The 26,831-nt window shown below is 43.5% G+C and overlaps 2 protein-coding genes across 2 annotated transcripts; both read left to right on the top strand.

Annotated features, from left to right (window-relative positions):
- Positions 1 to 5,321: 5,321 nt before the first annotated feature.
- On the top strand, positions 5,322 to 17,971 carry LOC147451520 (uncharacterized). Its single transcript, XM_086520951.1, has 3 exons — positions 5,322 to 5,560; positions 17,108 to 17,396; positions 17,547 to 17,971. Exons 1-3 carry the CDS (start codon positions 5,378 to 5,380, stop codon positions 17,585 to 17,587), a joined length of 513 nt encoding a protein of 170 aa, XP_086377077.1. The 5' UTR covers positions 5,322 to 5,377; the 3' UTR covers positions 17,588 to 17,971.
- LOC147451521 (uncharacterized) lies at positions 13,961 to 16,135 on the top strand. The gene has a single exon (XM_086520970.1). It carries the CDS (start codon positions 13,961 to 13,963, stop codon positions 16,133 to 16,135), a length of 2,175 nt encoding a protein of 724 aa, XP_086377096.1.
- Positions 17,972 to 26,831: the final 8,860 nt, after the last annotated feature.

The following is a 26,831-nucleotide window of genomic DNA, read 5'->3' as shown; positions in this document are numbered from 1 at the left end:
TTACCTGTACTTTCAAGACACAACAAAGGGGAAAGGGATACAGGTTGCTAGATTGCACCTGTATAAGAAGACCGACACCAGATTGGCCCCTAAATAGATGCCCCTTTCGGTATTTCTTTATTCTTTAAAGAGGGAATGGCCTTTTGAAGACGTTAATATAACATTTCATTTCATTTCATCTCTCTCTCTCTCTCTCTCTCTCTCTCTCTCTCTCACACACACACACACACACACACACACATTCTCAGATGTCGTGTCTCATTTAATCTCAGTGATCTCTCTTCTCCATGAGTCCACATGTGTGCCTTGTTCATGTGTTTGGCATTGCAGTTGTTCTAGATCAGAGTCGAGGTACCCACCGGATCACTAGCCGGTTCTTGTCTTTATTGCATCTTCCGTTGTCACCTTTGACAAAGATTTGGCATGCTGTACAATGTTATTGAGTGAAACGCCACTCTCCTGTTCTTGGCATGGAAACTTACCCTTGTCAATTTCTTGCATAAGGTTGTCAAGGTGCCAATGTATGTGATTGCAACTGGAGAGAGGCCTTCCCTTCACCCATATCAATGTCGTGCATAAGGCTGTCAAGGTGCCAGGATACGTGATTGCAGCAGCTGGAGAGAGGCCTTCCCTTTGCATCGTGGTGATCAAAACAAGTGGCGGTGTTGTGGTAGCAAGGTGGGTGCAGTGGCCACTAGCGCATGTGATTGCAATTGGAGAGAGGCCTTTCCTTTGCATCTGGCCTGATGCTCAAAACAGCAAGTGGCAGTACTGTGATAGCAAGGTGCAACTAGTGGGTGCCGGCGGCTGCAAATATTCGGTTGTTGCATGCAAAGCATGCCTTGCACGTGTTTCGCTAGCTGTTACGTGCACATGGCTCTGTGTGCGACGTGGACATGCTTTATCGCCTTCCAGAGCCAGTCTTGCACCTATCCCTAGATAGGAGTGTCTAGAATCCTAGGAGGATTAGTACCGGCTTCGTGAGCTTGTTCGTAGGACCTGCATGTCCGGATGAGTCCGTTTTATTGGGTTTTCTAGTTTTGAAACGCTCTTGCATAAATGGATCATACAAGCGGTTTTGATAGATGGTGTTACACTACGGTGGGCATCTGTATGACGTGCATGTAGTTTTAGCTAGAGGAATCCAATGAGCCATTCCCCGCGTCAATCAGTTTCCTGGATTGATACATGTGCAAGAGTTTCACCCAAAAGCTTAGCCCTAGTCAAACTTATTAATAAATCATTTTCATGATTTATTTTAGAAGAATTTGATAGAGGACCTTAAGTGGTTTATAACCAGTAAAAATTTCCTATAAAGGGAGCAGATAGCCTAGCGTTTTGGCATTAGGAGGTGCGTGAGATCTTCAATCGCTAGCCATCCAGATGCGTTCTGGTACTTCGGCAGCCCATTGAGCCTCTTCTTGGCGGTTCCCTACGCATCAAGGGCTCCCATTGTTGTCCATCATCGGTATCATTGAGATCTGTGTTTTCAGCCCTTCATTCCTCTCACGTCGGGAGCGCAATTCAGCCCTTGATCTACCCCTTGGTGGCCATCCGCAATCCCACATCAAGATGGATCCAAAGGTGCATCAAATCAGCCCTCGAGGTGCTTCATCTTGAGGAGCGGCCGAGGCGACATCCGAATTCAAATCAGTAGAGTATGCATTTGAGGTATTGCATGTGTGTACACTGTACATTCCATTCAAGCAATCAAAAGCAAATACCACATCGGCAACGGTGTGGGGGGCCCTTGAGGGGGTTGGTTGGGATCCCATTGGGTGTCACTCCCTCCCTCCCCCCCCCACCCCCCTTTCCCTTCTCTCTCTCTCTCTCTCTCTCTCTCTCTCTCTCTCTCTCTCTCTCTCTCTCTCTCTCTTCAGGGAAGTAGAAGGAACTATAATTCAAGTTAAAAACAATTATTAATGCAAGGAAAGAAGTAAGTATTTGTGGAAGTGTAAAACCTAGATCTTCACCATTTCAATTCCGCTTTACCTGACATTGGAATCCGCTTGCAAATCGCGTTGGAGAAGGATCTTCTCTTCACCCGAGTTCTACCCTTTTCTGCGGGCGCACCCCTTGGCGGCCTTGCGCTCACACCAAGGTTGCTTTTTCCCACCTCACGTCGATTGGCCGGCCGCTAAGTGCATGGTCCGCTCTCAATGAGTGAAAAGAGACACAAGGGGAGGTTGGACAAGCCCTTCTTTCTTGGGATTCCCGTTACTCTTCAACAAAACACGATTAGGAATCGCCACGCCCAAGTAAACTTGGGTTCGTGCGATTGCAACAAGCAAAAAAAATTTCTAGTGGTTCTTTCCTTGAGTAATGCAGAACACTTCCAAAGCTCTGATACCAATGTAAGGTGCAGCGGAATGAATGTTGTATTTTCTCAAGATTAGTGATCTTTATTGCTCAAGGTTCCTTTTAGTTCTTAGGGAAAGAGAGAGCTTTCCATCTTATGAAGAGTGCCATGATCACGAACAAAGTGAGTGGATATTGTGTGTGCAAGTGAATGAGACTGAGAGAAGGAGAGAGAAGAGATACGACACCCGAGAGGTTGTAAAACCCTCCTCCGAAGGTCCCACTCTCGTCGGCGAGAGTGGTCTACTTTGATTGCACAAAGGTGTACAATGCGTATGCAATGGACTGATGCAATGGGACTATGCCGATGACGACAACGGTGACGACGACGACGACTTGGTGGCTGAAATCTGAGATCTTCTATCTGCTGATTTTCGGGACTGTTTCGGTGGCTGAAAATGACTGTTTTGGCTGTGTTTTTATGGCTGAAAATGGGGGAACATCTGCAACCGACTTGGGGGAGTTCTGCTACTGTGTCATAGGGCTGAAAATTGTGTGTATCCGATGCGGTAAGGGGCTGAAACTGAAAATGCCGATGAGTCCTGCTGCTAGCCAAAAACGCTAGGCTGATCTGAATCTGCAACTCAAAAACGCTGATGGGCTGATGTGAAAAAACGCTAGCAATGCTGAGGATTCTGCTGGTGATCACAAGGATCTGCAAACGCTAGAGGGTCATGAGGGGGGTACTGCTGAGAAGTTGCCTGTTGAGCGGGAGGCTCTCTTTTGCCAGAAAGTGCTAACTTGGGTTTGCTTATATATTAACTTAGCAAAATTGCCCTACCTACTTTTGTTGGAAAGTCACTTAAAAATAATAAGTGAAAATACCAATAAATAGGAAAATAGGCTAAATGCACTGGAAAATTCCCCTAACTGATGCTAATGGATTCTGATGGGAATTCTGATGATCATGCTGTGTGCAACCGGAGGATATGCATCTATGCTAAGTGACTGGGCATGCACGGTCTACGAATAGACTCACAAAAGTGCCAGATCATTGCTAATCTAGACTTGACTGAATTGACTAAACCCTGCTGTGGTGTAGCTTGTCCACGGACACATAAGGTTGGGATGTGTCACGTGACATATTGGCTTTGGAGTCTTTGCATTGTTGGAACAACCATCCCTTTCATGTGCTTGGAGAATTTTCTCATTCCAGAAGAGGCATTGCATTGTCATTGATCTGTACACATCTTTGGCATCACATCGGTTCCACACCATATGCATCTTCTTAACAATCGGTAGCCATCAATCCGGAGTCGGAGGGTTTCAACCCGAGGTAACCACTGTGGGAGTTCGTAGGCATCGTGAGCCTACATGCATAGCCACATCCGTTGCACAAATGAGGATTCATCTTGAGCTTCCATCATACAACAATCTAGTTGAAGCCCCAAGAGGAGTCTCTCTCTTTGAGGAGTTACTTGGCGGTTTCATGAGACATCATCTAGAGGACTTACCATGGTTCATGGGCATTCCAAAGAACATATCCATCTTCATCGCCCATTTGGCATTGCTCTCTCCAATCTTCTCGCGTAGGGGCAGCATAGGTTTGCCGGTAACCTTCATGGACATCGACATTTGCATAGCCAGCCATCAACATCCATCTAGGTTGCAATTTGGTTCACACCATCCGATGCATCATCACCATCCTTGTCTTTTGGACATTTCCATATCACTGGGGGAGCCTCTCTGTCACAAGTAGCTGTGGAGGACATCATGTAGAGAGCCATTCATTTGAGATCATCTTATGGCATGCATGGAGTTCGGTACGAGTACGTCACCTTAAGCAGATGTTATTACACTATGATGGGCATCTGGCATGACGTGTATATAGTTGTAGGTTAGAGGAATCCAATGAGCCATTCCCTGCATCAATCTGATTCCTGGATCGCTACATGTGGGATAGTTTCACCTAGAAACTTAGCCTTGGTCATACTTATTGATAAATTATTTTCATGATTTATTTTATAAGAATTTGATAGAGGACCTCAAGTGGTTTATAACCAATAAAAATCCCCTATAAAGGGAGTAGATAGCCTAGTGTTTAAGCGATCCAGATTAGCCTCAACGTTTTTGCAGAGCAGCATACCAGCCTAGCGTTTTCTGATCCAGATCAGCCCTTAGCGTTTTGGCAGCAGATCAGCCAGCGATCTGCAATTCAGATCAGCCAATAATTTCAGTTTTCAGCCCTTCCCCCGTCGGAGGTGCATGAGATCTGCAATCACTTGCCAATCAGACGTGGTCCAGTATTTCGGACGCCCATTGAGTCTCTTCTCGGCCATTCCCTCGTGGCATCGAGTGCTCCCATTGCACTGTTGCAGTCCATCATCGGTATCCTTGAGATCTGCGTTTCCAGCCCTTCATTCCTCTTACATCGTCTCTCACGTTTCAGCCCCAGATCTATCCCTTGGTGGCCATCCGCAATCCCGCATCGAGACGGATCCCAAGGTGCATCAAATCAGCCCCGGAGGTGCTTCATCTTGAAGAGTTATCGAGGCGACATTCCCCATTCGAGTCAGTAGAGTTTGCACCTAAGGTATTGCATGTGTGTACATTCCATTTACACAATCGAAAGCAAATACCGCATCGCCAACAGTTGGGGGGGGGGGGGGGTCTCTTGAGAGGGTTGGTCATGACCCCATCGGCTCTCTCTCTCTCTCTCTCTCTCTCTCTCTCTCTCTCTACACATCTCTACCTCTCTCTGCATTCCCTCTCTTCAGGTAAGTAAAAGGAACCATAATTCAAGTTAAAAGCAATCATCAATGCAAGGAAAGAAGTAAGAATTTGTGGAAGTGTAAAACCTAGATCATCACCATTTCGATTCCGCTACACTAATAACAGCTACACTTGTTATTAGGATATGGTAAAGAGGCTTTGTTATTTTAATTAGAGTGGGAGCTTTTTGATTACACGTGGATATGTTGATAATGCAGGGCTCAGGGTGTGTGTATCAGCTGGGCGTGATTGTAGAATCTAAGATTTTAAATTTTGTTTGTAAGGACATTTCATAAGCTTATGTTTAATGTGTTTAGGTATGTTTGATTCTGGCGAATTGCTGCAAATGCATGAATTTCATAGAAACACAAGAATGTTCTTTCAAAACAAAAGAACCAGGAAAGAAATAAGCGACTTCTACGAAAAGGAGTACAATAAGATGAAAAAGAGTGACGAGAAGTACCCAGGAGAAGACATACAAATCTTAGAGGTACGGCATACATATTGATATATGCAGAGAGAGAGAGAGAGAGAGAGAGAGAGAGAGAGAGAGATTACTGTATGTATGTATTATTAGATTTAATTATCTCTTGTGCCCCCGGAATGTCATAGGAGCAGAAAATTGGGAGTGGGGGTTGTTTTGTGGCTGTGCTTGGGGAAGTGAGATTATTTTTCCATTTATAGCCATGCTTATGTCATGTCTATGGGATGGCAATGTATGTGTCAGTGCCCTTGGGTGCTCAGCTACTGTCAATATTTTTCAAAGTGGGGATCAAGCTTTAGGCAGCCCTGAGCAACACATTTTTTTTGTGGGAGGTTCCCTATAGGCATGTATGTTCTGCTTCCACTTTGACATTTTATCATAATTGTGGTAAGAATGAATCAAGAAGTTTGGTTTTGATGCTGATTGTGGTGGTGCAAGGAGAGAGTTCCGGGTTGTGGATGTTTGCCGACTTGGTTGGGTCTCGACTCTTGAGGATTGCAAGAGGATTGGGTGCAATGGTTCCTGTTTAGAGAGGAGAGCAGATAGAGGAGACGAACATTGAAAGAAGTGGGGGAGAGAGACTGAAACAAGAGCATTAACTGAATAATGAAAGAGAATGCTCAAACAAAGGATAGGTGATAATAAATTGAAGAGAGAGGGATTATGGGGCGCCTAGAATCGTCAGTGACCACCTAATAATAAGTGGGCCTCATCATCAAAATATGCCATATCATCATCAAAATGGGATAGATGGCTAAGAAAGCACCTAAGGCCAATAAGTATGGACCAAGATATGCTAGAATACATACGAAGGGCCACGTGGCCTACAATCATAAGATGCAAGATAACATGCCGCCATCTGGCGATGACAAATCTTCAACACTTCTTCTTTAGCGTCAGATGGGGGGACCAATGCCAGCCCATTAATGAAGATAATTTGGTCAAGATCAAGATAGAGAATAGTCCAAACCGAGATGACCATCCTTAATGATATTTCAAACAAAGTGGTAATCTAAGTAGAGGAGGTTAGAATAGGTAGAAGAAGATTTTTGGTTACTCATTCGAAGTAGTTGCAATGCATCATGGCTAGACAACTGATCGGACAAATGAGCACAAAAATGAGGTAGTTGATAGGGCATACACACCGCAAAAGATAGAAAGAATTAGCATAATATCAACTGGTTGCAACTCGGACGAAAACTTTACAATGTGAAGTCTACATGTCCGCTATACGACTAAAAAATATACTTAAATGAATCCAAGATGAGCCTAGATTCAACCATTAAGGAAAGTGCAAGGTCATGGTAGTCACCCACAAGACAATATAACCATCAGCTCATCATGCGTAGTATTGACTAAATACCACGACATCCCCACTAACGTCGTTAGTGCCCAATAGTGGGTGTAGAACTAGGTACTAACATATGCTCCCAAACACAACACACACCAAACCCACACACACATGAGCATACATCAACACATAGATCAGTGTATTGAGTTTCCCTCATGTCTCCAGGGATCAAGGCCAGCCATAATGAAGCCTAGCACTAAAAGAAACATTAAATCGGAAAAATTAGCAGAAATGAAACATTAAATCGGGAAAATTAGCAGAAAAGAAACATTAAATCGGAAAAACTGTGCATGATGCGCGTAGCTTCTTGGGCTTATGCTCTTACTAGAGAAGGTTTATCAGGGACTTCACCGAGACTGCTTCACCCCTACATGCTTTTCAAAAGAAAGAGGTCACATTCAAGTGGACACAAAAAGAGATTTCAGCTTTTAATCTCTTAAAGAAAAAGATGACTACGGATCCAGTAATTGTTTTACTAGATCTGAGGAAGTCATATGTGGTCTAGTGTGATGCATGTGGCAACAGTATCAGGGTAGTGTTAATGCAAGATGGTCGGGTAGTAGCTTATGCGAGCAGAATCTTGCAAGGGCCATAAAAGACTATGCAAATCTATGAAACAGAGCTACTAGCCGTGATTCATGCGGTTTCAATCTGGAAACACTACCTGCTAGGTGCTGATTTTGTTGTCCAGACAGATCATCAGACCTTATGATACTTCTTGACACAGTCAAAGCTATCTGAAAAGCATATGCGATGGGCAAACATTCTCTCTATGTTCCACTTTCAAATTTTGCATGTGGAAGATGCATTATCCAGAAAGCCACAAATTTCAGTTGTGTCAATTTTTTATCATCGTGAGCTTGATGCAGTATGCTATTGGTGAAGATTTTGCAAGGATCTTTGAACAGTTACAAGATGGGCAACGCCATAAGCACTACCTCCTCAGGGATGGTTTTATAAGGATGCATGGCAGATTATGTGTCACCAAGGTGGAAAGGTACTCAAGGTACGTATGTATTTGGTCCGTCCTGTACGTAGTACTGAATGGATTGAATTGTTAGATACGTAAAATTCGTATAAAAAAAAAAAAAGCCAAAAACATACGATACGGTCTGTACTCTCCTTGTGCAAGGCTCTGTAAGGAAAACTCTTGTATCTGTTAAAAACTCTCCTGAATAAGGCGCCCAAATAACCCAGAATAAGGGCGAAAACAAGTTCTAGATAAGCCTAGCTGTTTCTTATAAATTAGAAAAAAATGTACAGTACAGATCCATATGGTACGGAACCGTATGAACATATGGTGCGGTACGGACTGTACGTACATCCGGATACAACTTTGTGTGTCACTAGGCCATTGTGACATAAAGTTATGGTAGAAAGCCATGTCCCACCGTATGCAGGGCATTGTAATATAAATGCAACAGTAAAAGCGGTGGAGACATTCTTTTATGGGCCTACTTTGAGGAGAGATGTGGATGCCTTTGTGCAAGCATGCATGCTTTGCCAAAAGGTCAAGTTTGACAGACAAAAGGCACCAAGGTTGTTACAACCAGTGCCTATTACAAATAAGCCATGGGAAAGCATTGCTATGGATTTTATCTTTGATCTTCCAAGGACGCCGACACGGAATGATGGTATATGGATCATTATTTGTAGGTTCAGCAAACATGCCCATTTTATTCCAGTCTCGAAGAAGATAAAATTTGACCAGAGGGCACGGTTGTTTATGTACAATGTGTTCAAGTACCATGGTATGCCACAATCTATTGTCAGTGATCATGATCCTCGTATGACCAACCTATTTTGGAGAGGCTTGTTTGAAACCATGGGCACTACGCTCAAGTTTTCCTCCTCATTTCATCCACAAACTTATGGACAATCAAAAGAGGCTAATTCTATTATCTTAGATCTGCTGAAATGCTATGTATCAGATAACAAGGGCAAGTGGGAACAATATATCACACCAACCAAGCCAACAAAGAGATGCATTAAAAACACCTTATTCTTGAATCTCAACCCAAAAAGTTTCAAGAACAACCAAAACTACAGTTCTCATGCCAATTCATGTAGATGAGATAGTCGTAGCTCCAATTTTTCTTGCAGAAATCCCTACTCCATTACCTCCATTTTGCATCAACAGATCCATGAGAGCTTCAACGCAATCATACACAGCCCAACACACAAATTTGAAGAGAGAAACCCTAATTCACTTCATCACACACTTGAAAACTGGAAGCACGAGAGGTGGAGATTGCGTAGGAGCAACACACAAAAGCCATGGTTGTCGCCTTCATTGTACACAAAAGTGCTCATATTATAGGCTTGGACACTCTAAGCGAAATGAATGGCAACACACGAACAGAAACTGCAAAATCACTCAACTTAAACTGTGAGAGAGATAGATAGATAGATAGACTGAATTATCGTCCACCGAGGTCAGATATGACCTATGGGACCAAAAAGGGGACATTACAACGGTTGCACATTAAGCGAAAGATGACGATACATATCAGTTAAGGATTAAGGGTCCGGTAGGAAGATGAGAGAAGAAAATAGAAACCTAGGGGGAGTCAGCTGTGGGGGGAGCCGGTTTGGGATTTCGAAACTCCTGGATGATGGCTTTACCGCCTCGATAGACTGCCCATTTGCCTTGTTTGCGGGCTTCATGTACCTTCTTGAGCTCTTCACTTTTGTGTTTGAGTTGTAGCGGAGTGAGTTCTTCTACAATCCAAAGCTTGGTATCTTTGAGAAGACGTGATTGTTGAAGAAGCTTGAGTCGACCCTCTCGACTTTCGAATTCAAGGATGGCTTGTCCACTTGGTATTGGCTTGTTAGGGCCTCCCGATGTGATGCACTCTATTGCGTTATAATCGAGCTTGATCGGTTGGAGAGTTTCGTTGAGGAAATTGATGCGCGCCGAGAAGTCTTTCTCGGTCGTATCCCATGCTTGAGGTAGCCCACCAATGCGGACCTTGAGGGCATTGTCTTCTTGGAGTCGTCGTTCTCGAAGTTCTGCTGCCATGCATGTCTTCACCTTCGCAATTGTTGCCGAGTGTGTTTCGACGGCCTTCACTTCGACTTCTTTCACTTTGTTGGTGGCGAGCTCGACCATGGAGTCAAATCGTGCCTCGAGCTTGCAAAGGCGAGCTTTGAGGTCACGATTCTCTTCCATGACCCGGTCAAGGGTTGCTTGGAGGCCCTCGATTCGGTCAGATTTGTTCGGAGCTGCTAAAATGGCGGCAAAACTCGGCCGTGTTTTTGCGGGGGTCTTCGGGGTCGTCTTGTTTGCAAGCACCGATTCACAGAGAGTCGAACCGGATTGTTGGGGTATTTCTGTGTAATGCGGCTCAAGGCTTGTGCGGCAAACTCTGTTTCGCTGATTTTCTGTGTTAAAATGGTGAGATGCCTTGTGTGGAGATCTCCCTTCATAGAGGGTCGTTACCACAGTTGAGTCGAAGCCGGCCGGGCATCAACACCCTTGGGGTCGAGGACAAGGTCGGCTTTAATCCGGTTTCGCTAATGTTGGGGTCTCTGTGTTAAAATGGTGAGATGCCTTGTGTGGGGATCTCCCTTCACAGAGATTCGTCACCACAGTTGAGTCGAAGCCGGCAACACATTTCTGCACAAAGCTGCCCGTGCCGCAGACCTCAAGCAGGTTCGAAAACCACCCTTGGGGTCGAGGACAGGGTCGGCTTTACTCCGGATTGGCGAGGTCGGCAGCAGGTCGTCGGCACAGTCGTCACTTAGGCAGCTGCGGCAGAACGTCGACACCAGAGCAGGGCCGTGACCTGGGGAGAGGGAGGGCGAGGCTGATGAATAACGCCCCCCCACAGGGCTGCCCTCGCCCAGGGGGAGACTCTGCAGGCGGCTGTGTTGAGAAGGGTTAGGTCACGAGAGAGAGAGAGAGAGAGAGAGAGAGAGAGAGAGAGAGAGAGAGAGAGAGAGAGAGAGAGAGAGAAATGAAATGAAATGTTATATTAACTTCTTCAAAAGGCCAAAGTGACCTATGAGACCAAAAAGTTACAATGCGGTGTGTCTGATACAAAGTCAGATTAACAAAATAAATTAAGCTAGGATAACAAGATATAAATACTGCGGAATCCTAAATTAAGCTGATAGGTGAGAAAGGTGAAAGGCGTGAAATGTGTGAACTAAGCAGTACAACGTGTAGACAATATGGGAGGGAAGTAGAGATCCATCTTCATAGAGATCCATCTTCATCTGCACTCTAGACGACTAGAAAGTATGGCTCGAATCCTTTGCTGTAGCCTCCTTCGAAACTGTGTAGCTCCTCTTCTCCATCGGGGTCGTCTAGATCTGCCTAGCTCCAATGCTCAGAGAGAGAGAGAGAGAGAGGAGATCCGACACGGCACATTGGGGTTCCGGGCAAAGACGCACATAGCTTGTTGTAAGCGCTGAGGCAATGATCCTCCCCATGCGAGTTTATGGCTAGGTTAGAGACCCATCCCATTGAGCAAGGTAGAAGTATTGTAGTCCAGATTTTAGATGGAGAGCTTACTGGAAATTTTGAAAAGTGACACGAAGCCAAACATTGCTAGGTTAAAGGGAAACTTAGGAATAGACACAACAAACTCTGACCTAGTCTTTACTTCGTATGGCAAGAGGCACACTAATGATAAATATAAGCAAGGTGAGCTGTTGGGTGCCAAGGTATCATGCAATAGAAATGAAAAATTCCACAAAGAGAGAAGGTAGAGCCTAAGAGGGCTCTATATGTTCTCTATGACTCATGAGCAGTATGTATGTGTGCCCCATTCTCTCCCGTTCCTTCGAACCTGCTTCCTTTGTTTCTCTGGCCTGCCGCAGCTTCGCTCTCGGCCTTGCCTATCTTTTCTTGTGTGTGTGTTTAGCCCACCTTTGAAGGTCTCTCCAGTCCCAGTCTGCTGATCGAGGCTGCGGTTTGTAACCCAGGTGGACTGTGATTTGCTTGTCTCTGTATGCGCAAAATCACTTAATGCGACACCTTTTTCCATTGCGTGTACTTTGTTTGGAATGTTTTCTTGTTCTTCTTGATTCAATTTTCTTCTGTTCGGCTTTGCATGCATATTCTGCCTATCTTTGAGGCCCCCCCATAGCTTGCCAGCCTGCCGGTGCACTTTTAACTCTGCTTGGGAGAGATTTTTTTCGCTGGGCTTTTCAGTTCTCAGTTTGCCCATGTGGCCAGTTGTATACAGTTCTCCAGATGTTGCCTTCGGGCATGCTTTGTAAACAGTTTTGTACTTGTCCTCCGAAATGGCACCATTTGGTCGCTCTACGGGGTTTTCGATGACTACTTATCCCTCCCTCCCCCCCCCCCCCCCCCCCCCCCCCCCCCCCCCCAAACCCCCCACACACACACACACACACACACACACACAAACAGAGAGAGAGAGAGAGAGAGCTTTATTAACGTCTTCGAAAGGCCGAACTCGACCTATGAGACAATATCATATACATGTGTTGATGCTCTAGGCATCGGAAAATAAAAAAAGGGTACAAACTGAAATGAGCCTATACTATGCAAAAGGGTGTGGTAGGGTGGTGCATGTGGTGTACAATGTATAGTGTGGGTCCTCGTGTCGAGGTGTGCTCACGCATCATCAGGCTCAACTAGGGGCTGCGAGGTGATACCACCATGAGATGATAGGGAGGGTATCTAAAAACAAGCAACATATGTAGGGTAGAGAATGTGGTACATCGGTGGTGGCCTGCTCAGGTATCTCTGGAATGCTGGATCTCCTGGTGCTGGTACATGACTCTGTTCTAGATACTGATGGTGTAAGGTTAGTATCCTCGAGATCTCCCTCTGGTGACACCTATGTGCCCTGTATCCTGGGAGCCTCGGTCTCCGACGTGCCCTCTGAGACTCTGCCTGCAGAAGGGTAAGCCCTCTACTCTGTGTAGGTAGTGTGGGGGGGTCTGGCCCTGCTCGTCGGAAAAACTGTGTGATGGTAGTCTGTGTCTTGCTATCCTGACTCTGGCGTGGCTGTAACAACTGCTCTCGAACCTCTAAAGCCGCAACCAGGAACTGGCCAAACCTCCGCTGCTCTCGGCCTATCATATGCTGCTGTAATGAGTCTCCAATGCCATATCTCTCTCTCAACTCTGTATATGCTGGGCATCTCATGACAAAATGCTCCTCACTCTCCACCTCCGTCTGGCAAATCCGGCATGTACGCTCCTCTCGTGGTATGCCTCTGGCTTTGCCACTCTCAATCTCTAGCTCATGTGATGACACTCGTAGCTGGCCAATGTTGATCCGAAGTCGGTGTGGCATGTACTCTTGCATGTATAATGGAATCTCAATGAATCCCTGCTCTGAGAACCTCAGAAAATGCTCATAGTAATATAGCATTTTAGGAGGTAGGGTGTCTGTGGGCCTGCGCCATGTCCTCTGAATATATGTATGCCATATCTCCTGTCTGATGACCCTATTCCGCTCAGAGCGTGAGAGGGTATAGGTCGGGGCCTGGGTGTCATACTGGAGTGGTGGTAGTCTATCGATATCAAAACCGTGCTGAGCTAGCCAATCTCTTGTCTGGGCATACCATGAGCTAGTGTCCCCTGCCTGTGCCATCTCTCTAGATGCAATGAAGGCTCTATGAGAGATCCTATCTGGATCCATAGTTTTTTTCGTTCGCGTACGGAAGGCCTGCCGTACTGCCGTACGGGTGCGGGTACGGATGAAGTACGGAAGAGGATTTCGTACGTGCAGCCAGCGTGGCAAAAAATTTGGGCAAAAAAGTTTCGGCTGCATTATTTTGGCCGTGCGCTCGTATAGTCTGCAGGCGAATGTCTCTGCATAGAATATACAGAGATTGCAGAGACACTCACACTGTCACAGAGCGTGTATGAACTTGTGAGGCTTGGACATCAGCCCGCGGCCCGTCCATTTTCTCGAGTCTCCGCCCTCGGGTCGCACTCTCTCTTGCCTCCAACCTCTCCCCCAACACATAGCGCAGCAGCCAGCTCAGTACTCCAAGTGGCAAGGCTCAAGCTCGTTGCACCATCTTCCAAGTTCCAACTTCCAAGCCGAATTCTTTGCAAGTTTGCAGATGGGCCGAACCAAGCGTCCCGAGTGGCAGTATGGGCAACAAGTGAAGAGTCTTCCAAAAGGAAAATGGACTTGTAAATGTAATTTTTGTGGGCATTCATGGGACGGTGGTCCTTTGCGTATCCGTGCACATATTTTGGGCATTGCTGGCCATGGTGTGGGAGGCCCATGTGATGAGGCCCCAGCAGATGTTGTAGAGATTGTCACAAGATTGCATGCAGATGCAAGGCCAGAGGGAGAAGATAGAGCTGCTTTTGTAGACGCATTGGTCAATGATTTGGAAGGAGATGCCTCTCAAGCTCAAGGAAGTGCTTCAATGAGTACGCATGCTAAGGGAACAACTAATGTAAGTGGCTCTTCCAAGTCCAATGTGGGGTCCTCAAGCAAAAAGAGGAAGGTTTCTCAAGGGGGTTTGGCGAGTGCATTTGGCTTGCAAACACGGAAGCAAGCAGACCAAGCCTTGCGCAGGTTTTTTTATGTTGAGGATGTTCCTACATGGAAAGTAAGGAGCCCTTACTTTTTGCAAATGGTGAAAGCTATTGGGCAAGCAGGTCCTTCGTATGTTCCCCCCTCTTATCATGCTTTGCGCACCACAGAATTGAATGAGGAGGTTAAATGCGTAAAGACTGAGATCATGGGTGTACGCGAGAAATGGAAAAGATATGGATGCTCTATAGTGTGTGATGGATGGTCTGACACTAGGCGTAGGCCTATCATTAACTTTCTTGCATGCTCTATTCATGGGTCAGTGTTTTTGAAAGCTATAGACACATCTGGGGAAACAAAGACATCCGAATTTATTTTTAAGCATCTGAAACAGGTTATCAGAGAGATTGGCCCAGCAAATGTTGTGCAGGTATGCATGGACAATGCAACCAATTGTGTTGGTGCTGGGGAGATGATTGAAAGGGAGTGGAAACACATTTTTTTTACTAGATGTGCTTGCCATTGCTTGGACCTTTTGTTTGAGGACATTGGACAAATTGGTTGGGTTGGAAAAGTGCTTGAGGATGCAACAAAGATTGTCACATTTGTGACAAGAAAATCTACTGTGTTGGCATTGTTTCGGCAACTTAGCAAGGACTTGGTCAAGCCGACAGCCACTCGATTTGCGTACTACTTTATTATGTTGGCCAATCTTGTGGATGAGAGATGCATGCAAGGTATGCGCAAGCTTATGATTGATGACAAATTTGTTAAGATGAAGAGATCCAAGACTCAAAAGGCTACTGAGGTCTCGAACATTGTGTTTAATGCATCCTTTTGGCAAGAGGCAAGGCTGATTTTGAAAATGTGTGCTCCGATTTTGAAAATTCTCCGTTTGGCTGATAGGGAAGGAGCCACCATGGGGCTTATGTACGAGCTTACGGATCGCATGGTAGAGCAAATTGAAAACATGCAAGGCATTGATGCTGCAAGGATGAGAGAGATTAGGGATCTATGCATTCAAAGATGGAATATGTTGCACACACCGTTACATGCTGTTGGATACATGTTGCATCCCATATGGCGAGGAAGAGGGCAAGAAAGTGATGGCGAGGTGCATGAAGGATGGATGACATTCTTGGACAGGTACACCAAGGGTGATTTGACCTTGCAAGGCACCCTAATTGATGAGTTTGACATTTATAAAGCTGAAAGCAAGTCATTTGCTCATCCAATTGCAAAAGATGCATTGAGGATGCAAGAGGGAGTGAAATGGTGGGAAACTTTTGGGGCTTGCACACCTGCTTTGCAAGCTCTTGCTTTGAGAGTGCTTTCGCAAGGGACATGTGCCTCTCCATGTGAGAGAAATTGGAGCACCTTCTCTCTCATTCATACCAAGAGAAGAAATAGGCTACTCCCATCTCATACAGAGAAGCTTGTGTACATACACATGAACTTGAGGCTCATATCCAAAATCAAAGAGCGTGGCTATGAGAGAATGGAGGTCACATTGGAAATGCTCAATAAGGAAAAAGATGAGGACCGCTTGCTTGCCTTACAAGAGATTCAGGAGGCCATTGCAGAGAGTACTACAGATGCGATAGAGCCTATTCCCATTGCTGGGACCAGTCATATTGGGGCATCATGCTCAGTTGGTGGTGATGAGGATGAGGATGAGGATGAGGATGAGGACGAGGAGGAGGATGATGCTGCTTATGACGATGAGGATGTGAGCTATGGTGAGAGTTAGAGCTCACTGTGCCTGGCCGCCTGCTTATGGAGTCTGGACCATGGTTTTTGACATTTACTTATGCGGCATGCTGTTACCCGTATGGTGTTTTGTTCACTGTTGACTCTAGAGTCTACAGTTTAGATTCTAGCCTTTAGTCTCGCCTCCCTACTTATGTTTTGGATTCAGCCTTCAGGAGACTACACTCTTGATTCCTGAATGTTTTTGGCTTGCTTCTATTGTCTTGACTCTTGACTCCTTTCTGTTTGGAGGTTACTTTATCAATCATTACTTAGAGGTCTGAGGCACCATCTTGATTCTCTCCAATCTCGACTCTCCAGACTCCTCAGTCCACTTTTAATTTCTAAAGTTTCTATGGTTTTAAGTTTTAACTTTTGTTTGTCTATAAACTTATAAAGTTTTAAACATGGTGGTGCAGTAAGTATTTCTACAATTACTATGTAGCATCCTAAGACTGACGTGTGGAATTTTGGGTGGTCTGATCCGTACTTATTCCGTACTTCCGTACCCGTGTGCGTCCGACGTGTGATTGACGTATGGAAAAACTATGTCTGGATCCATATCTTTGAATCTGCGAAGAAGGCAAACAGTCTGAAAGAGTGCCTCTACCAACATCGGTGGTGCAGCCAGCTCAGCTCTAATAATGTCGTGTGGAACTGATGGCTTGCTGCGAATCATCCTGGAGATCATAATAATCTGTGGCCTCTCTATCTGTGTCCATACTGAGTCTGTCAGTCCCGGTCCACAAATGGCCGAGGCATACATGAGTGCAGGTGTGACCAGTGTGTCAAAGAGCCACCCCTTCGTCCGGGGCTCCTGGAAGTGGGCCTGGTGGCACTGAGAGAGAGAGAGAGAGAGAGAGAGAGAGAGAGAGAGAGAGAGAGAGAGAGAGAGAGAGAGAGAGAGAGAGAGAGAGAGAGAGAGAGAGAGAGAGAGAGAGAGAGAGAGAGGCTGACTGACTTTGTCCTTCAGGGTGACTGGAAAGGGTTTAGAGTGTACAGGCCAACTCTTGAAGCGATTCCGAGGTCTCTAGCTTGGGGGCTACCAGAGCTACCAGAGGACGCAGAAAAATGGCAAGCAACCTTCATGAAGAATAGGGAGAAGTGGTACAAGGATGGCCAGTTTGATATAGTTTTTGATAATGTGCTGCTGCTCGGTGTGGATTTGCAAAACAGATGCCTCATGTTGACGGAACATGCAATTAATGGCTATCGTATTCCCAAGCCAGCAATTATATTCTCATCGAAGATTGATGCCTTAGGTGAGAGCATACAAATTCAATCTTTTATTTTGGTTGTGCGTTTGTGTTTTTGTTCAGCTGTTTGAATTGAGAAAATGGCTGTCTTACATTAGCTTTTGTTTGTTGATGTGTATTGTGCTTCATTCTAATTTCCATTTTCTCCATGTGCAGGAAAGCAGAGGACTGTGGCATTCATTCCGGAGCAGGCCTAATTTTTGAAGGCTTCGGCGCCCTTCGGAGGCACTTTAACCCTTCAGTGAAGGGCAAAAATATTTCGAAAGAAGGATAAATATTGAAAAATCTTTGAGTAGCCCTTCTAATTTTTGCGTAAATATAGTTTAATGAGGGATAGCTTAAAATTTACCCTTCAAATGAATGATGAAGGTCACCCTTCAAAAAGGAGCCTTGTGAATCCGGAGTAGCAGCCGAAGCTATTTTCATGATGTGGTGGTAGCAGGGTTTTTATGAAAAGAAAACAAGGTTCTGGGCTAATACACAACTATCTTAAAAGGCTCTTATGCCCTGTAGGCAACATTTTGAAAGCATTTGCTTACAAATCAAAGTTAGTTAGGAGCTCATGTGAAAAAGTTAGTTAGCAGTCAAAGGGGCCTCAAAAATGTCATAGTTAAGTGAAATTTCCTTGAATGCGTGTTGTATTTCAATGTTTGTGTGTCCATGATGTAAGGAAGTCTATTAAATATTGTATGCATGCACGGGTGAGAGAGAGAGAGAGAGAGAGAGAGAGAGAGAGAGAGAGAGAGGTAAGTCTCCATTCCTATCACCACTGTTAACCTCAGCAACACATTCTTGTGCACACAAGCGTACATTACTTCATTTTTATAACTGTTAACACTTTTGCATCTCAAAACCTGCACTTTGCATTAGATGGAGGGAAGGAGTGCCCTTCCTTTTGTAGCTCATTGCAGGTAATTGTATATCAAAGTAGAAGGGAGTTTGAATAGGAAGAGGTGTGGTGATGGTGCAGATTTTGAGAAATTTGGAAGAGTCCAAGTGTTTGAAATTGAGATTTGAAATGGGGTTGTTTGGCTTGTGAAGAGTGGGTTCGCTGTATAATGCAGTTTAGTGAGATTGTGGGATGAGAATCCATATTTTATTCATAAGAGTCTAGTCGGATGTACCTCCTTGCTTGAAGACGTAGCTTAGAGCAGTAAGAAAGTGATTTTAAAGAGAAGCTAAAATATAGATAACGATGGTAATAAGCAGAGGGCACACCATGTGGGTGTGTGTGTGTGTGTGTGTGTGTGTGTGTGTGTGTGTGTGTGTGTGTGTGTGTGTGAGTGAGTGAGAGAGAGAGAGAGAGAGAGAGATTGAGATTTTATTATCGTCCTCGGAGGTCAAATATGACCGATGGGACCAAAGTTACATGTGATGTAGAGTTTGTGTAGTTGATAAGTGACTCTCGATGCTCCAAATAATTGTGATGAGAGTCACAATGGAGAGTCCACATTGTGGTTGGGAGAGGAAAGTGTGTAGGACTAAGTCATGGCTAAAAATGTAAGGGAAGCAAGTTCGGATGTGACCAAAAGCTGAGCACTCTAGTAGTGTGTGGTACTCTACTCTTGAACTTGTAGTGAGCATAATGAGCACAATCAATTTGACTCTTCTTCATTGTCCCAATGTCCCAACACTGCAATAGTACGTATGACAAGGAGATAAGCTCAAGCATGTAAGTGTAAGTAAGGTTTTTCTCTTCGGCAAAGAACATGGTTTTGTAGTTGGGAGCAATATGGGTGGTGTAATGTACAAAGTGTGTCCCACCGGATTCCTCCCAAGCCGTAATACATTGGTGTTGTAGAAAAGCTTCATTCGCTTGCGAGTCAATTGAGGCATCATGTGGCAAGTGTAGTGCATCCCATCTCTCAAACCACTTCTTTATGTCTTGCATCCATCTCGTGCTCAAGATCTTGCTTTTATGTGTCTTTTAAACTTTTTTTGCTTGCTTTTCATGCAAGTGTAGGAAGTCAATGTGAGGGGTTTTGACATATCTTTATCATGTACTCCACAACCCTTTCCATGCCCATAACCTCAATTGGAAGAGATCCCGACTCAAAAAGTAGGAGCATATTTAATGTTTGTGTCTTAACTTGCAGAAAGATTGTAAGAAAACGCTTTTGGGAATTCTCAAACTCTTTCCAAGTAGACTTTAAGATTCTTCCACCCTACACTTCAACTCCATGAAGAAGCATCGGTATCACCAATGTGTCAAAAGGGTTCTTCTTGAGAACCCAACACTTTATGTTTCCCGCATTACACATGTTCTTAAATGCATAGTATTCTCTCTTTCTTGCTTTCAAACGACGCATATAATTCATGCCACTTGTAATCGGACGGAACTCAAGGTCAAGGTACTTAAAGCTTTCAACAACTTCAAGTATCTCATTGTTGTACACAATGCATGGCTTCTCCTTATGATTGGTTTTTACAAGTATAACCTTTGTTTTGGATTCATTCACAATCACCCCCCAATGCAAGAAAAGTTCTTAAGCAAAACTATAAGCTTTTGTGCATCTTCTAAAGTGTCTGTTAGAAGCATTGCAACATTCCCATACAACAAAAGCATGATTACTGCATTGCAAGATAGTGACCTCTTCAATGCCTTCTTCTTACATAAAGTCATGTACCATTTGTTTCAATTGATTGATGCATAGACCAAAGAGAGTTGATGACAACGGACATCCTTGTTCAACTCCAATAGTGCTTACAATTTTTTTTGAAATTTCTCTTTCCATATGCGCAATTGACACATCACCTTCTCATAGATTCAAAAAACCGCAAGCATAAACTCACTTGGCACTCGGAGTTCTTCCATTCTTCTCCACAAATTGTTACGTGGAATCATATCAAAGGCTTTTTAAAGTCCACAAAATAACAATACAATTGCTTGCCTTTCAACCGGCTTTCCTTCAAAAGAATACGAGAGTGATAAGATGATCAATGGTGGTATATCGTCGACAAAAATCCGCTTGTCCTTTTGCGCTTGTCATCATCTTCAACGTAATCACTTAATTTCATTTCCATTATAGACCCGAACAACTTTGCCATAAGAGACCCAATCATTATAGTCCGATAGTTGTTTACATTCTTTACATCTCCTCCTTTATGCAAAGGTTTGACACAATTAGTACTCCAATCATAAGGCATATCATGTTGAAGTGCAATGTTGAACATTTTACACTCTTCTTATCCAAAAATGCCTGATCTCTATTCATGCAAGCATAAAAGGGGGAATCATGATGAGGAATGTAACAACCGGCTACAAAATAGGAGCTCTTTTTTTAGTGTCATAATTTTCAGCCATACATAACGTTTATGCTTGTCATCTTTTACAATTGATACAAAATCTTTCAATTCTTTCTTAACCATACATGCTACCCCTTCTTGCCCTCTTCATTCCTTGAAATTCTTTGACCATATCAATGAATGTACATTGTAATCCTCTAACCCGTTAATCCTTTGTGTATCATGCTCCCGAGTTTCAATAAGAAGTACAATATCGTCTTTGCTTGTTAGTTCACCAATGCCAACCCCCACATTCCATGGGTATCCATTGCAATTCCAAAATCACATTTTCAATTTAACTCAGCCTCATAGGTCACGCATTCCTATTTGCTCGAGGGACTTGCTTTCTCTTTGAGCGCATTTTTTTGGTGAGAGATCTCCTTGTTTTTCTTATTCTCTCCTTATATGCCTTGCGACGCATATTTTGTTGCTTAGTAGTGCGGTCGTCGCATACAAAGCACTTTGTATCCCTCAAATAGATTCAACTATTATCAAGAATAATATTTCATTTCGTCTCATCCGGCATGGTACATACAATTGGCTGAGGGAGGAGCTCCTTGCTTACCTACTCTATGTGCTTCAGAAACCATAACTCCGGATATTCCAAAGTGGGTTTTGAAGAAATCTTCGATAACAATGGCAAGAGAAGGAGGTGTTTGTAACTTCTCGTCGAAAATTCCACGAATAACAATTTTTTTGGAGCGTTGCTCCCGTTCGACTCCTCTATATCCATATTCTCAACATTCTTTGTTTAAGCCAAAGCTTGAATGAGCATATATCAGCCCAAGATTTATTTGTGCATACATTTTTCATGTTGCACATATCACGGCTCATGGTGTCAAATTTCTCCTCTTTCAATACCTGGTCACGCTCTACTTTGCTCATGCGCTTCTTCAAAGCATTCAAGTCCACAAGAGAGCGTTTACATTCCTTGACTTCCCCTTCAAGTTGCATCAGACTTGTTGTTTGCATCTAAAGTGTTCTCTTGATAATCTCGTTCTCAACCACAAGAACCCATTCTCCATTGCAAGTGTCCGTAAGTCTTCACCTTGTTTGTTTACAGTCTCTTGTAATGATACCAGGTATGCCATGATCATGGTTTTCGATGTTGTTGGTTGAGTAGTTGTGTTGCTATGTCCATACTTAGGGGATTTTGGATAATTTTTCACAATGGTTGTGGACCTTGTTGAAGAAGAATAACCCTTGCGAGTGCCGAAAGACATCATATGTAAAGTAAGAGATGAGTCATTTTTTTTGAAATTGTTTACTTCAAAAATGGTGTTGCAAAAATGCCTTCCATAATTTTAAATTTTTTTGTCTTTACATCAACTCGTAGAGCGTGCCATGCTCTTTGATTGAGGCTATAGATCACCCAAATCGGTGTTCGGATGAAAATGTTATGATCAAAAGAGTGAACACATGTTCATAAGAATCAAGTCACTAAAACACTCAACACGTAGGGAGAGAGAGAGAGAGAGAGAGAGAGAGAGAGAGAGAGAGAGATCTTACCACATAATAGTGCAAAAAACCATGCTTTGCTAGAGAGACCTCCTTCTTACCACATAATGGTATAATTTATATTTGGCACATGACTTAAACACACAATTGTGAAGTGGCAATGTTGTATCTAATTGATGGAAGATTAAGATGCATGCCATAAAAAATATTCGTGAGCACGTGAAAACGTAGAATAAATTCCACGATTGTTACTTAAAAATAAATGAATAGTCATTATATAGAGAGGGAGCAGTTTAATTCCTTTCTTGCAATGGATTGCAATTTTGGAAGCAACTTGCTACTCCAAACCAAGTAAGAAAGAAAATCCATCAAGAAATAGTATCAGTATATGTAATTTCTATGTGTACACGTGTTGTTAAAGTGTATCTCAAGTGAATTCCCAATAACGCAATCCTAGTTAATATTTGTTGTTTAGGTATTTATTTAACTCATTTGACAAGATTCTAGGTAAAGCGAATTACTTCAAGTAGTATAGAAGCAACTCAATATCCCAATTGTATAATCGCTAATTTATTGCCTTGTTGGTTGCTTCAGCAATCTCTCTCTCTCTCTCTCTCTCTCTCTCTCTCTCTCTCATTCATATGCAATCTCTCTGGCATTGCATGCTTCCACGTTGTCGACTTTGACATGGTACTAGAGCCAAAAATGAAAAAAAAGAGAATCAACGACAAGAAGATTTTGGTTTAAAGAACAACAATGTTTTAAAACGCTTGGCAAGGAAGGCCCTCAAGCAATGCTGGAGCACTGTGCTTTAAACTCAAAGTTCCAAAATGTTGTCCAAGTAAAACCCTCCTATGCCTTGTTTTTTAGTGAGCATTTTGATAAACTAAAAAACGACAATTTTCTCCTCCCAACAACATTCTGAAATGCTAATGATAACGTCACCTAGTACCTGAGTTATTTGGGACGTATTGAAACACTATTGATTGCAGTTTTTTTGTGTTTCTAGTTCAACATCGTGTTGAAACAAAAGTAGTTGAATGTTTTGAAATGCTTCAAAACGAAAGAGGGCTGCAAGTCTTTGCCATGTGGTCTATGAAGTGTTGCATTGTGAGATGCCCATGAGATTGGCCAATGGGCATTGGTATCTGGAGATAGTGCCCACAATAGTAGCCTCGGACAGTTGGATGCGCATTTTGAAACAAAAATTACAAGGCTTTTGGACATCAAATTTTCCCTATGGGGGTAGTGCGATCTTGGAGAGTGGTTTTGGAGGGACCCTTTCTCCTAACCGACCATCCAGGGGAACCTTTCTTTCAGTACACAGTTCGACTTGGATGGCACATACTGGCAGCACGGAGAGAGGCTCATCCCGCTCCAACACCTAATTGGCAGGAGGAGGGTCTCACAATTGAGTTCTTGTCAGCCTTTTGGATGAGGCTGTGGGACGCCAAACAATCGTGGCGAGTCACCCTATTCCAGTGGTTAGTTGCACATAGAGCTACAACAATGGGGAATTGGCTAGTACATAGTGGCCTTCCAACAGCATGCACGCTTGTACCCATCCTTTGGAGAGTCAGCGTCACTGTCTGTAGGACTGTCTTATGGCACAATAGGTTTGGCTTCGGGTCCTCATATGATGCCAGCTCTTGCCACAGCAAGAGAGTACACTTGGGGGGCAGCTGCTTGGTCCACTCTCATGGGCCTTGCACTACAGTTTGAGCTATCCTCCACAGAGAGAGAGGTGTGTTGGGAGCTTGTATGTGGCGTGACACTCTGGTTCATTCGGCAGGCCCACTGCTTCCGCATCTTCGAGGCTCACCTTGTGCCACCAACGGAGACTGTTTGAGATTTTTGGTTGAAGTACTCTCAAGGGAAGCTCCGATCACATGCGGGACCGCAAAGAGGAGTTCCTTCGACTCTAGCGCCCATGGCCTTTCTTGACCATGGTTCGGGGCAAGCCCAAATGGCACTACCACTGACCTGTGTGGCTTTTGCCTCCTCCATCTCTTGATTTAGCCTTCATTGTGTACATATGTTGTTTTTTCATTGGGAGAGTCTCCCCCCATGGTCGATGTAACCCTCTCTAACAGAGGTGATTGTAGCCCTATGGGTAGTTTTATGAACTAATAAAAGGATCTCCTTCTTGGAAAAAAAAACTTTTCCCTATGGGGAGGTTCCCATGGTGCCTTTAAGGATCTATGTGAACCTAGATCAACAATTGGCTATGGATAGTGCATTCGTGAGTACATAGTTAGTGACCTTGGTACTTATGAAGTTGCCAGAGGAGTATGAGGTGGCAATCATGGCATTATGCATCCAAATCACTAAGGAATAGCCGGATTTTGATGATTTCAAAAATTTTCTCATTGAGCAAGAAACCTCTTAGTCAAGGGCAAGATTTTGAGGTTCAAGAAAGGACAAAGTAATTGAAGAAAGGACAAAAGGAAAAGGCAAGCTTTATGTGCACAATAGTGATACAAATTCAATAGAAAAAGATGATATCGCTCGCATTGCAACGGCCACAGTGACTTGTCGGCTCCAGATTCCTAGTTAGGTGGCTGTTGTTGCAACATGCTTCATCCAAAGAGAGGCTTGTGAGAGGAAGATATGAGCAATTGATGCTCCATATACATGATTTGGACCCGTGTGTCGGAGTTCAAGCTAGCGGTGTTTGACCCCGTGTGTTAAGAGCTTAGGACACATGTTTCTGGCAAGGAATCAATGCAATGTATATAAAGCACTATGGATGGGTGCACAATACACTGTACTTTGTCGGATTATAAACAAGATGTGCTCCAAAGTTCATTCTCTTTGAGATTTTGAACGTGATGTGTTCATAGTTCACTAATGGAGATTCTTGGATGTAGTATGGTCTCCAATTTGACCTACAATTTAACTTTCTATGGGGCAATTGGCTCTCAACATGCCACTCTATTTAGGGACTTATTGGTGATCGCAAATTCAAGGTGTATCCAGTAGTAGTCAGTTGCTACTATGTGTCCACGGTAGCTTTTTCATCGACTTCGTCTTCCTACATATGTCCACTTTGAGTTGCAGAGAGGTTGTTGAAGCTGATGCATCTCAAGTGAATGCCCAATGTGATCCTTGTCTTTTAGGTTGTTATTTGAATTCTCTGACAAGATTCTAGGTAGGGAAAATTACTTTAGGTAGTATACAAGGAACCCAATTCCCACATCATATAATCACTAATTCATTGCTCAATTAGTTGGCTCAACAAAATCTCTCTCTCTCTCTCTCTCTCTCTCTCTCTCTCTCTCTCTCTCTCTCTCTCTCTCTCTCTCTCTCTCTCTCTATAGTAGAAGTAGGATTAGGGAAGCATGCAAAAAGTACTAGTAGTAAATCTCCACTTCTTTTGGCACCATTAACCTCACAATGACATTGCTGCACTTACAATTTTATAATGTTTATGATAAGTGAAGCCACAAAATCTGGGAGGTCCTCTATCTCGGGGGGCCCACTACTTAGATTGTATGGTATCACTTGAGTGTACAATAGGGGGTTCTATAAGGAAAAAAGATAAATTTTAAAAGGGGAGTTTCGTATATGGGGGTCAGAAAGAAAAGTTTTGTGCATGCGTGACATCTCCTAGTACTACTAGTGAATGCCGTGGGATTTTCATGGTACTTTAAAAATCCCAAGGGTTTACAGGGCACTTTGAAGATCCCTTTGTTACAATGTTGAGATGAATAGATTGACCCCCCTTTTTTTAACGAATTAATGTGTTTTTATTCAAAAATGTTGAGATGAAAACATTGACCCCCTTTTTTTTTAAATGAATTAACACGTTTCTATTCAAAATGGATTAAAAAATCCCTCATGTAAAATGCTTAAAGTTTCAAAAATAACAAACCCGTCCTACTAAAGCCATGTGGCATAGTAGCATCACTATATAGTGGACTCTCCAGGATCTCTATCTTCACAAGTCTAAATTATATTTTGCACACAATTGTTATGGTGGATAGGGATGAGTCATTTTAATAAATCGGCACTTTTCATCTCCAACTTGCTCTTTGTTGCATAAGATGGAGGGAAGGAGCGTGCTTTCTTTATCTCACTGTATGTGATTATGTATGAACAAGAAGGTTTTGTGAGGATGAACAATGATGGTGCAAATTTTGTGAAATTTGTGTGTGAGGTTTTTGTTCCTGGCTTTGGAAGCGTCTCTAATGGACTGTTTCCTTGTTGTTCCATTAGTGAAGAGAGTGTTATAGAGGCCACATACTTGCACTCTCACAATGTGATTGAGGGTTCAGCGAGATTGTGGGACGAGAATCCATTTCTTATCAGAGTTTTGTCAAATGTACCATTGATGCCAAATTAACTCTACATGAACTTGTTTTTTACCATCTTGGTTCAAGGTGGAGCTTAGAGTGTAAAGAGAGTGATATTAAGGAGCTAGGCTAAAATATGCATAATACACACACACACACACACACACACACACACACACACACACACACACACACACACACAATACACACACACACAATAGACATAGTTGTCATGTGGTGGTGGAGTGGTGATCCATCTAGGCTAAGATACTTGATTTGTGAGAGATATATAGACTATTATCTCTAGGAGTGTAGATGCAGTTACATGCTCACAATAGTACAATCATGAAGATGCATAAGACTATCTAGCTATAATGCGGGTATGTAGTACATGCGTGGCTTT

This window comes from Adiantum capillus-veneris, chromosome 9 (genome assembly GCF_014529385.1).
Source record: "Adiantum capillus-veneris isolate H3 chromosome 9, ASM1452938v2, whole genome shotgun sequence".
In the NCBI taxonomy this organism is placed as follows: Eukaryota; Viridiplantae; Streptophyta; class Polypodiopsida; order Polypodiales; family Pteridaceae; genus Adiantum; species Adiantum capillus-veneris.
Note: the sequence above shows the minus strand (reverse complement) of the source record. Positions and strands in the feature narration are given on the sequence as shown.